The 13,267-nt window shown below is 44.0% G+C and overlaps 1 protein-coding gene across 1 annotated transcript in view; it reads right to left on the reverse strand.

Moving 5' to 3' along the window:
* Positions 1-13,267, reverse strand: part of cep112 (centrosomal protein 112) — a 99,470-nt gene that overhangs the window by 82,229 nt on the left and 3,974 nt on the right. The window contains exons 4-7 of the mRNA XM_070848129.1: positions 9,720-9,807; positions 7,860-7,937; positions 4,788-4,835; positions 4,600-4,674 (exon numbers count right to left, since the gene is read on the reverse strand). Coding sequence (XP_070704230.1) covers positions 4,600-4,674; positions 4,788-4,835; positions 7,860-7,937; positions 9,720-9,807 — 289 coding nt within the window. The remainder of the gene's footprint in view (positions 1-4,599; positions 4,675-4,787; positions 4,836-7,859; positions 7,938-9,719; positions 9,808-13,267) is intronic.

Raw genomic sequence — 13,267 nt, forward strand, 5'->3', positions numbered from 1 at the left:
TGAGCACCATTAAAAATAAAAGTCCATCTAAGACACATACGATTGCCTTCTAGACGCTTCCCCTCATTATTGCACTTCAGCTACATTTAAACACTGTATCCTTGACAAAGCACTGTTAAGTATTCTGTCTCTTTCTTCTGTGCCTTTTTTCTTGATTTACCACCATTTCTTGTGCAATTGAGGGGACCACAGGAGACCTGTCAGAGTAGAAAGGAAAAAGCAAAAGAAAGTGAGAAAAAGAGAGGGAGGGAGATGGCAGTGATTGAAAAGCAGAAGAGTAAGTGAAGACCTGATTCTGCTGGCGCCCAAAAAAAATTTAAAAAAAAAAAAAGGGGAAAAAAAGCACATGTGGGGGTGTCACTTTCTCATCCTCTCTTCAAATGCTCTTTGGAGAAAGTTTGTCAAACTAGATCAGGGGCGTTTGAAACTTGTTTATAAAGGCGTCAGTGAAGGAAGGAGGAGGAGGAATGTCGTACACCTAAGGCGTCTGAGATGCCTTCAATCAGCCTGACTGGGTGGTACAGCTTTTTTCCCTCTCTCTTCTTCAGACTTGTAGCGAGCGCTGTAAGATGCCATGTTTTTTGACACTTCGCTCTTGAAAGGATGAGAGGGAAGAAAGGGGGGTGGTTTTGCGGGGAGCGGGTATGAGAGAGGGAGTGCGAGGAGAAGACGGAAACAGTTGCTTTTTCTGCTCTCAAAACAGGCGCGGGGTCAAGGCCTTTTTCCTCAGGGGGATGTGTTCACAAATCGTCTGCTAACTGTTTGGGCTCCACAAAGCAAGGTTGCGTTTGTGCATCTCCTTCGTCTTGCCTGAGATGTACAATGTCCTGGTGTGTCTTTCATCCTCAGTAAACACAGATGCTCTACGATAGTCAGTGTGCAGCTTTCTGCTATCTACTGAGGAGCAGCTAGATGCCATTTCCACACTCTGAGAAGAAGTTAATTTACTGTAGTCTGTCCAGATAGTAAGTTTGGATAAAAACTTGGCTAAAATTTAATCTCTGACATGTGAAAAAAAATGACTCACAGTTTTAGAGGAGAGTAGCTCCAAACTCAGAGTAAGTAAACAGATTTTTACTCAAAACTGCTACTAGGAATACATCAAGTACGTAAGAATCAAGGACAGAGCACATAAATGCTTGAAATAGTAATTTTATCATTATGGACCACTGTTGGTCTCTTGTGTCTCCCAGCCTGAAGCACCATCTTGAAAGCCAAATGACAGAACTAGTCCCCTTTAAACTACTAGGGCTCCCTAGCTTGCTCTTTTTTAGCTTTGAAAAACGTTCAGATAAGACAGGCTATGGCCCTCTAAATCACAGGATGAGAGCTCAAGCTCTGTCCCAAAGGATCCTTAGATTAGAGAGACTGCATCATTATGGCAATGGAAAGCAAAGGGGTCTAATTCCCAGTCAGGGGCTTGTGACCATTAGAGTGTGACTGCTTGACACTAACACATTCATCTACCAAGCTGTGCCTGCTGCCAACTATCTCTCAGGTCAGGTACCAAGGGGGTTAGTTTGAAGACAGCATGCACACAGTCACACACAAACTTTAAAAGAAAGATGGAATGCTTTAATCAGTCAGTATCTCTGTCTGTAATCACACGACTCAAGCCTGTGCCTAAGCCTGACTCATCAGTGGCTATTTAATTGAATTTCAAAACCCAACCCTTATAATGCTGAGCACTGCTAGGGTGTGCTGAAGGATTAGCAGAACTTCGCTCCTCCTGTGAGACGTTTTCCACAACTCACCCATAAGCAAACGATCTGTGTAAGCCAAGTGACTCGAAGCAATGTCAGCTTGCGGTGAAGTTTCTCAGCTGCCACTCATTGTTCCATAGGAAAAGAGCAGTCAGCATTCTCATCAATGCAGCCGGTAGCTTAGCAGCGGGGATGAGCTCGGTGTGAAAGCTGAGATGTTCGTTAAGCTGTCGCCAGCTTAATGACATGTGGCATGTATAACACTTTAAACCTGGGTAAATTTTCAACTAGGCTTTGGGGATTAAAGGGAAGTGATGTCACTGTGATTTCCTAGACTGGGCCTAGACAGCCACGCAATAGCAGGGTTGGGCAAGGCTCCCATGGTTCTGCAGAAAAGCTTAATGTGGCTATTGAGGATAATATGGTTAAGGTGTGATTGGTGACTCGAGTCGCATCTATAGGGAAATTCTGTGTGTGGTTGTGTGTGTGGTCACAGCTGTATCCTGTGGGATTCAGAGCTCCTGAAATCTACCTAACACTCTTTTAATTGCTAAAGGTGACTCAAAACACATAATCTGTAGAAACGAAAGGAAAAACTGACTTTACAATAATGTGCAGACCCATTCTGATTCCCTTTTTACTGGGAAGATGGTATAGTCAAAGAGGGATTTCCAGAACCTTCCAAATGGAATTAGCGATGCATAACAAAAAAAAAATCCCCTGGAACCAAAGCCTCCTGTGACACAGTACAAACAAGACTAAGAGTCTACAGCTATGCTAGTGTCCGTGAGGCTGAAGGGTTGGTATGCTAACATGCACTTGAAAACAATGCTAAGATGTTGAGCAGGTGCTAACATTTACTCACAAAACACAAAGTGCACCGAGGCCGGTGGGAATGTTGTTAGATCTGCAGGGCATAAACCATACGGGACGAACTGAAATCTTGATCTGATGGTGGGGCTACACGAAAAGTTAAGGGATCGCCACCGTGATTACGGTTCATCCAGAGGGGGACATGAACGTGTGTGGCAAATTTCATTGCTATCCACCCAACAGTTGTTAAGACAATTCAGTACATAAAAAGCTACCTCATGGCGATGCTACAGGAAAAGTCACTGGATCACCAAAGTCAGCAGGATACAGCGATGCAAATCATTAACGCCTGTACTAAATGTAATAAATCCATCCAGTAGTTTTTGAGCCATTTCAGTCAGGACCTAAGTGAAGGACCAACCAACCAATCGACAATGGCTTTTTTTGATCCTAAAAGGCATAAACACAGTCGGCGGACAGCGACTTTTATCATCCTTGGGAGGACAGAAGGTAAGGCCGTGACATTTACACACTGCACCTTTAAATAGTTACTGTCTTTCAGTGAATGGAGAGTATACACTTTCTTTTTCACTCACATTTTCCCCACAGCTTTATTTCCATTCTATTAAAAAACATAACCGCTGTATGAGGTAGAAGACAGAAATGCAATAGATTGGCGACAGTAAGCAAAGCGCTCAAACCTAAGCACCACGGGGGAAAAAAACACTCCAGTTCTGGACCATTTCCTCTCATTTCCCCATGTGTCCCTCCTAGTGTTTCTCTGCGACTTTCCTGAACTGGTTCCCATATTGAGAGCATTCTAGCCTCAGTGGAAATGATAGGCCAGTTTAGTTTCCTGCCGTCTCTCTCTTGAAAATGTACGCTCTTAATCAAGGTATTTTGTCCATAATAGATACTACTGACAAATAATTTGAATCAACCAACAATACTAAACAATCAAATATAAAAATATACTTAACCACAGCCTCAGAAATGACTGAAATGAATAACTGAATTATAAGGTTCACATAATAGGATTTATTGCAGGGCTGTTAAATTGAATTGCATTACAGTGGAGTGTGAAGGTGTACCTTATAAACTAGTGCCTCTGTGTACATCAAAGTAAAGTTGGTGTCGAGGCTAAATATGGTCTTCTGAGATGTGATAAATTCATATTCCCACCACACAGAGCTGTATGTAGCCAGTCAGCTAGTCTGAGGCAGGATCAAACAGCATGGGACACTGCTTTAATGTTTTCATATTGGTGTTGCTACATTCAATATGAGCCCACAGGTGGACTGACCGGCCGGGAAGATGTGGAAGACGTGTGAGGGGGTGTTTGTGTCTTTGCATGTGAATCCTCTCTTAGCAGTCCCAAACAGATCTTTGTTACGACAGGTCATTAATCAAGACCATTCTTGTCCATCACGTCTCTGTGCATTTCTTCCTTTGCCTTTCTTTCTGCCCTTTCTCCCTCCTTTCTCCGCACTCTCCCGGTGAAGCCGATCTAACTGACTGGAGCGCTTTCCCCGAGCAGACATGAAAAGCCACGGCTATTACAGCCAAGTCATGCTCAGTTTTATATTTAACAGTCCGGGTAAAGGCGGGTGGTGGGGGGGAATGAGCGGTGGTTTGGGAGATGTGGGGAGGGGCAGAGGGGACTTCAAAGCATGCTTTCAGAATGGGATTTTCAGCTTAAATCCACATAAGGAAAAAACTGTCATCACTGGGAGCCGGCATTATTTTTGTCTTCTAAGAGGAACGCTTGCCTCGGCCATTTCAACAATACAAACTATGCACGAGGATGTATGTACACCGCTGTGGGGGCGGCTAATACCATAAAGCAGTCAAGGCAGCTTTAACCTCTGTATGTGTTCAACTCTTGCTTCTATACAAATGCTGAGTGTACTGAATAGTGAGTAGCAAGGATTTAGGCTTACTGGAAAGGATATACTGTAAAGGGCAGTCTCTTAAATATCACGCTCTGCCTTTGGGTATACAAAAAGATCACATCAGAATTATGATATTCATCACTTGTAGCAGCTTTTAGGCATTGTCGGGGTTTGCTAAGGGTGGTGCATACCTCCTTGCTCTGTACAAGCTGTGGGCCCTGATCGTCGGCCAAGGTGCTGTTCCTCCCAAAGCTCGACTTGAAAATCTACAGAGGTAAAGAGAAGCATAATTAATAAGAGATAAGGTGACTGAGTTCAAAGGCAGCACTTTTGTCTATGTAACAATAAATGAACTGTAAGGGACCCCCTGACAACTTACCGGAGACAAGGGGATGGGCCTCTCTCGCAAATACCTGGGGTTTTCAATCTGAAAGGGGAAAAAGAAAAACTTAAGACCTCTCTTTCTCTTCTTCATCTCCTAACAAAGCTTCACCACTACCAGAATCTAACCTCCGATCTCAGTGCGTCATAAACAATGCGGGTAGCACATCAAAAGCCTGGTGCTATGGCTGGAGTCTCTTCCGTCAACTCTTGTCTGTTTAGAAAGACAGAATGGGCCGGACTACTTCAAGGCATTGTGTGTGTGGCCGGCTCTGTTTCCGCTCTCAGCCCCTCTTTGCTGTCCTGACAGTCCTTTTTGTCAACACTCAGGACCACTAATCTGTAAGCTATCCGTGGTCCGTTTACCTTCACATGGAGACAAATGTGTATACATCATTGCCAAACAATGACACAGCATGTTCTTTGATTATAATATAAAACACAAGATATGGAAAAAAAGAGGGAGCTGCTAAACTACCTGAACATGTGAGGGTCACAGTCCAGATGACTCTGCAGCATTACATCAATAAAGCTCACTAACTGTGACACAAACTGTTTAAGAAAAAAATTCTGTGTTTTGACAACCTGCTATTTTCCTGACGTTTGTTTATGACCCCATTACATTCTTGCGAACTCACACTATCGTTCAGCGTTTCTCTCTCATGCTCTGGGGCTGTCTGTAGGGGCTGCCAGCTAGTGGCAAGATCACGGCCTTTAGAAGCTGCAGAGCTGACTTTGGAGACGACAGCAATGACGCCCAGTAAACAGTTCCATTGCTAATCTCTTCAACATGGGGATGAAGGAGGAGAGGAAGGAGGAAGAGTCAGAGGAGGAGGCGGCGGAGGGTGAGAGTGAGACTCATTCAGTGTTTGGAAAAAAAGTATTTAATGTTGTGAGGTGCCATAACCCGCACAAAGCTAACCCAGAATGAATGGGAGATGAGAAAACAGGACCTGAAAGAACCTCAGAGCTGGGGACTAACATAGTTACAGCTACTGTACTAGGATAAAGTCTCAATCTGTTGCTTCAGGGTGAGCCAGTGACAGGTGAAATAGATGAAAGTAGCTCTGCCTCCTGACTAAGTCTGTGTGATGCAGGTAAAAACAGGTCAGGCATTTTGTTAGCTGACATACTGTAAGCTCTAAACAAAGGGAGACATCCGGCTTGACTACAATCAGATTTATTGTAAACTGTAATACATGCACACACTGGGAGACGCATGCAAAGGAACAGACTCACTCAGTATAGTCAGCGCAGAGCAGCATCAATGGTGCGTGCCATGATGTGTGATGAATAGCTACTTAAATTTGGCACCGGGTTTAAAAAAAAAAAAAATCCATATCTAACAAGTGATGAATCAATCAATATCCCTCTAAACTAGTGCCCAGGCTGAAAACAAGAATGGGATTTCTTTTTATACCCACAGACAGCCAGTCATCAGATTTGATTGAGCACGGCCCACAGGGTAAGGAAGACAAGTAGACTAAATGCTGTGGTGTGATGCTGGCACAGTGCAATACTAAACTTGGACTCGGTGCACACGTACGCCTGTGCGCACACTCGTCGCTGCGCGCCCACACACACGGTCCCGTGTGCTCGTTCGTCCGGCCTCACAGCTGGCACAGCGTCCTGTGTCATTGGAACCTGACATGGATGGATGGACGGACGCAGAAGAGGAACAGCGCTCCACATCACAAGGCCTGCCTCTCCAGCCAAACAAACACACGCTGATTGATGACTTCCTAGTTTCGGACTCGCGTTGAGCAAGCCGTCAGCACACCCACTCAACCGCAGACAATGGATGGCCAAGTGGCTGGGACTGCCATTGAATTCTGTATTGTATGAAAACATCTAGGCCAAGTTTTTATGCAATTTTCTCCAGTTTGGAAGCTTTTTCTTCACAGGCAGGTCAGAGTACGCTGCACCTAATTCTACTGCAACACCCCACTCACATTAGAGATGGAACTTATTAAAAGACTAAATTGATGAAAAGATGAAACAGATGATGGTCCAGCTGACTTAGGTTTTGTGCCTCTTAAAGGAACTCCTGAGTCTGAAGCAATCTGCTGTCCAGTACGGGCCACCGTGCTGCTAACACTGACTTTATTACATGAGAGGTGAAATGAACAAACCGATATGGAGTGCCTCAGAACATCTAAGGCAAAGCTAAAGATGTTCTAGATAGAGTGACGCTTGGCTGTCCTGAAATTTCGGAGGAACTGGGCGCTTTGAAGCAGTTCATCTATAAAACTTCTGTAAACTTGAAGGGGTGTGTGTGTGTGTGTGTGTGTGTGTGTGTGGGTGAAGGAACATCTGTTGATTTGAAAGATGCAGGCTTGGGGGAGCTTTGCCAAGCAATGCCTCTTATCAGCGTCTCAACACAGAGGAGTGCAGCGTGGAGCGGTGCACGGCTTCACGTCTGCTGATAGATACCTCAGATTACCCTGGTATCGAAAAAGAGAGGGAGAGGAACACGGAAAGAATCAGAAAAATAAGAGAGAGGGTGAAAGTGCAAGAGAGAGATAGAGAAAGATAGGATGGTAGAACAGAGAGAAACATAAAGAAAGGAAAAAAAACAGACAGGGAGAGACAGTTCTGTAGAAAACATCACAGTGTGAGTAATGTGGGAGAGAGGACAGAGGGGACACGCAAACGAAAAAGAAAGAGAGAATCCGGGTCATGCAGGTGAGGAGATATGGAATAAATAAGGGAATAAAAGACATGAGGGCAGAGTGCTTATCGAGCCCTGGCCTGGTGCACTCAAGACGGAAAAGATAAGAGAGGTGCACATCTTCAAATGCTCAGTTTACACAACCCTTCTCCCACTCCTCATCCCACCCTGGCGTCCCACAATAGCACTGAGCTGCCTAAAGGAAGTGGTTTCGAGAGGACACAGGTGAAAGGGTTTTTACACCCTGTGTTGGGCGGCGTGTAAGCAATATGGCTACCTCAGCATCACTGCCCTGCTGATTTGGATCCAGCTCAGGCATTTCACCGTCACTGTAGCTGAGCTGCAGCGTGTTGACAGCTGCATGTTACCAAGAAGCTCAAGGCATGCCCCTGGACTCACCCCCAGGTTCCAGCTGTTGAGACGAGCCTCCAGGTCACTGTCATCGGGAGTGATATCTGCCTTCAGCCCCACATCCACCTGAGGAGGAGAAAAAAGGGGATAGAAAGACTGCGTAAACAGCAGGAAAAAAATGGAAATTAAGGAGGGGTTGTAAATTAGAGGAGGGAATTTAAATGCTTTCTTTGATTGGCAGTTTGGCCTGGGGAGGTGAACAGCAGACAGTGATGGAAGTTATCATTTTGACACAATATAATTCCTCTCTTGGCAACAACAAAAGAGTTCTTTAAAAGCTTACAGACATACAGTACACCCACATGTGTTCCCCTCCCATACTAACAGCACTCTGCTCCCTCGTTATCTCTCCACTCTTTGCTCCCCTCACTCTCCTCCCTTTCACGTACAGCGCTCCAGATGTTTGGCAGTTCCACATCATTTCCGTCACGCAGTAAATTCCACAAGAGGGGCACATGCAGCTAAACTGCCTGTCATTCTTGTTTTCCCCAGCCTTTTGTTCCAGCGGGCCTCCGGATTTGTCTTATACTGTATAATTCGAATGCTTCCAGGGGTTCTGTTGATACAAGATCGGTTTACTCAAGTCGACGTTGGGCAACAAGGTTGAAATAGGGGAAATATCTAATAAAGCTAAGGGAGCGATAGGGAAAGGAGAGATGTTGTTGAATTTGATTAGGATCTGGTGGAGTGTGGACCTTGGGTGTACCTCAGCGGAACTGCACTGACACAGAGAAATCGCTGAATGGAATAGCTCGGGATTTAATGCCCCTTCTGATTAAAAAGGCATTAAGGTCCCAGAGCCTCACCCTCGAACAAACAGAGTAAACGTTTCATTTCAATATCTAGGAATGCTGAGTATGCGGGTCACTGGTTGTTCAAAGCGGCGTGTCAGTGTCTGTGTATCGCGCCAGGAATTCAGTGCATTGTGTTTGACACTAATAGGTATGAATGGCCTAAAATGGAATTGGCCACAGATGCACGAGCAGTTGTGCCAATGAACTGCACATTGGCATGAACACATATTGTACAGTAGATTCATGATGGTTAGATGAGAATTAACTTCATTAACAGCCCTGAAAACACATTTCTCAATGAGGTTCTACATGAATGCACAATTTTCTGCCAAAGTGAAAACAGTTTTGGTTATTTTACATGAATAGATTTCTGTTTCTGCTGCGACCTTCTCGCAGGTTTGAAGCACGGCTGTGGTTCCATTGGCAAAAAGTGATGCCACGTCTGTGCTACAATCAGGATTTAGGAACATTTGAACTGAGCTTTATACTTTTTTTTTTAAATGTAAACTTTGATTATTCCTTTTTGTAGCTGGAAAGATTTAATATTTAGATTTAAAGTTTATTATAATATCTATCTCATATCTATTGGCTACAATCCAGCACTACTACAAACAAACTACAGCCTCCTGAATGGCCATAAAGTTGAATCAACACCTCTCTAAGACTGTTTTAACCTTCATAAAAAGGTAAGGTTTAGCGAGGTGCCCTGTATAACTTGGCAGCTGAGTGTATGTTACTGTCAAATGTACTGTGATCACAACCATCAGCTCCATTTTTGTTGCTTGAACCAGCAACTTATGAGTTCAGGGAATTTCCTCCGACTTCATGGAGAAATGAGTTCAGGAATTTCCAAATTGGTCCACATTAAAGAAGAAAATTGTGGCTACTATTTGTTTTGGAACCAGCTGGTCTGCTGTTAATATTTCAGTGTGTTGTCGCAGCTACCTTGCAGCGATCTATAAATCTGAAAACCCTGCTTTTTAAATCTTAAGGCAAGTATGGTAGGAAAGCCCAGAGGTGTGGCTGACAGAGGGGAATATGGGGATGAACTAACCATCCTGGCATCACGTCTGGGTGACTGCTGCTTGAGTGGACTGGAGGACATGGGCCGCGGTGGGGTCTTTTCCTCATACAGTCTTCTCCTGGAAGAGGGAAATGTGAGAGACAGAAAGAAAAGTGAGAGGTTAACCTACAGTATGTGTCTGTGTGTGTGCATGTCTCTGGAGTCTGCTCTTGTCCCTCTGTTTGCATATGAATGTGCTTGCGTAGGCAGCCTGCCTCGCTATTTACACAGATCAACATCTGGCATTGGTTGCATGGTTTGTGGTCTGCATTTCATCCCATCTGAACAATAAACATCTCTGCTATACATCGGTTTGTTTCCACGGACAGCCCACAGGGCACCAGTCTATGGCTGGTGCAATCCTTTTATAATCACACACCTCAATCATTGTCTCTCATCATGTCCATCACGGCTTAAACAATGAGCTTAACAGGGAAACTGCTTATAGTCATTGGCACACATGCACACAAACACTTCTCACTACGCTCTCTGGTACACACACATAGACTAAAAGCTCACTATCTCATTAAGCGCAGGCACATGAGGCAGTAATGGCCCACTAGCGCTAATTGAATGAAGATGTTAGAGAAGATGGGGAGATGTAGGACAACAATGAAGAAAAAAAAAAACCCTGCTGCCATCTAATAAAGACATCAAATTGCGTTCTAGAGGGCACTGTTTCACATTCTCAACTTGGGAGCCTGTGGGCGATCTTTTCCTCCCATGTAATTTTTTAAGCATTCCTGGCATTGAGAATTTTGAACCTCATTTGTCACAGGCAGTGTTATCTCACGGAGGAAAGCATCGCTGAGAGGTTTCTGGAAAGACTGCTGAATATAGAACAGGAAGGATATCTGTGCGAGCAGAGTCACCTTTGTAATGCGTTTCTTTTGCTTCAAATCCCCTAACGTAAGGACGGCGCGTATAAGTCCAATGCAATATGAATTACTTCTTGCAATTCTGTTTGTTCACTGTATAAATATTATCACAGTATATATAAGAATTCTTTCATGCAGTTATTTCACAGCATTAAAGAATAGAAGGCTGGCTCTATTATTGATATGTTCCTAAAATCTCTCTTTGAGAATAATAATACATGGTTGGATGCTCTGGGTCTAGTTGCTGTTTAAATACTGTTATATTTAACTGTACATACATTTAGATTGTTTGTAAAGAGTCTCATCTGTCTAACAGTCTAATAGTCTTTGCCTATAAAAATGAGAGGTCCTCTGAGGGACATAAATGTTCTTGTTGATATTTTCAATACCATTTGTGACTGTTTATTTATTGTGTGTGTGATGACTGATTTGTCGTATTGTGATGTATTAAATATGTATTTTGTTCCCTCGGCTCTCTTGTAAAAGAGACTCTGATGTTAAATCCTGATTAAAGGAAGCTTAGCTAAACTAAATCTCTATTTTTGTCACATAATAAAGTATTTATATGATCATGTCAAAGTGATTTTGGCTGATAAGATTTGGGGGATAAGACTGGACAGTTACAGGATCAGACCCTAGATGATATCTCTCCAAAAGCACCAAAGTACCTCACCAAAGACTCCTACTGAGTCAGCACGGTTTGTGTTGCTTAATTCATTTAAGAGTGTACAGCAAATTACAATATCCACTCTTATATGGATAATAATGTATATGTATACTAATGTGTGCTTCTGCACATGTACGGTTGATGTCATGCAGCATTCAGATGACCATCAACATACCAGGAGGTCTGCCAGTGACGTGCCATGTTGTGTGTATCCAAATAGGATACTAATGCATATTGTATATGTCAAAGTGCTGATGCTCATCCATTACACCTCACATTCAACTTTCAACAACTGAGACAGATATACAGTAGAGCAATGTCCTTAGATGACTATAGTTAAAAAAAGAAAACACAGGAAAAGACCAATACTGACTGCAATAACACGGTCAAGGATTTAATATTGTTTTAATAATTTATAGTTAATTATGATAAAAAATTCAACAGAACCCTGCAGCTTTCGCACACCCACACACTCTTTCTCTCTTACATACTGGTTTGTCTGTGCGTGCGCACATGCACACACGCACACCTGCATACGCATGCACAAACACATGCAGCCATGAAACTTGGAAAAGGGGGCCAAGCTTTGCAATCTTGGGCCTCTAAGTCAACAGGTGGATGAGGATAATTGAATCAGATGTGTCTGGAGTCTGAGGCCCAGAGATCAAAGCAATGGCAAGTCAGGCCAAAGCTACACACACACACACACACACACACACACACACACATACACATACACACATAGAGGAAAATGAGAACACCACGTAGAGCCTCAGAAGCTGCAGCCTGGCTGATTAAAGCAGCCTGACATCCATACCCCAGCCTGACCTCCAGGTGCAGAGCCACAGGGCCCAGGTCTTAGCCTCGGGCACCCTCAGGAAAGCAGTCTGACCTTGGGACACAAACATCCCTCTGCCCCTGCAACCTCCACCATAACTCAACACCACCTGGAGGCAAGATCAGTGGAAACATTCTGGCCTGTGTCTCAGAGATGTGAGGTATTTACACCAGCATCATTGGCTAACTGCTGCAACTGCAAGGACAATGTTATTGTCGCACTCACCAGGGGAAAAAAAAGGAGAGGAGGGAGAGGGGGAAGGGGGGTTAAGAGTTTTCATATGTGGATGAAAGGCGCACAGATGGAGGACAGAAGTCAGAGGAAGAAACAATAATGAGGCCTAAAAGAGAGGCTGCTGAAAACGGCGAGTAGAGTCGCGGACAAAGTGATAAAGCCAAAACTAAACTTCAGTGGCGACCTCACCTGACAGCAGCAGTGCTGATTACCGAGTTAACATGTCAAAACCAACCCACACTTATCTCCCTTATGTCTTCATCTTTATCTGTCTGCTTTGACCACAAGGCGACATGTAAGACGATGGAGTGAGCATGTGGGCTAATCACCAAAGCTGTTTCGTATGATCTCTTGACCCTCGCTGAGAGCACTTGCTTTCCCACAGCATTCCTCCACCTGAAGTAGTGCTTCAGACGAACCAGTGGCTCCATCTTGTGGCTAAATTAGGAATAACAAAGCAACAGTGGGACACATGGTGGAATTCGCTCAGGGCATTTTGGACTAATGAGGTTAGATGATGTATCTGTTAAACAACACGCACGCAACACAGGCGCACGCACAGACACACACACACAGACACAGACACACCCACAGACACACACACACTTCTGTGGGAAACAGAGGTAACATCTCACAGCATCAGAAAAATCATCCCGATTTTGCCTTTAGGTCTTGAAACTTGAATTGGACCCAACAGTTTCACAAGCTAAAATAAGCCCTGCCCATCACCTGACTAATGGTGAGTGAGACGGAGATCAAACGTTGCCACATCATAGGGTGGGAGTCAGACGAGTTCCTTCTATTTAATCTTATCTAAATGAGAGAGACACATAAAAGGACTCTTGGCCAGGCTAATTTTCTCCATCAGGACGTTAGCCTGTGATCTCAGCGTCTTTCATGGTCTTATCCCAATCAGACACTA

This window comes from Pempheris klunzingeri, chromosome 17 (assembly GCF_042242105.1).
Source record: "Pempheris klunzingeri isolate RE-2024b chromosome 17, fPemKlu1.hap1, whole genome shotgun sequence".
Lineage (NCBI taxonomy): Eukaryota > Metazoa > Chordata > Actinopteri > Acropomatiformes > Pempheridae > Pempheris > Pempheris klunzingeri.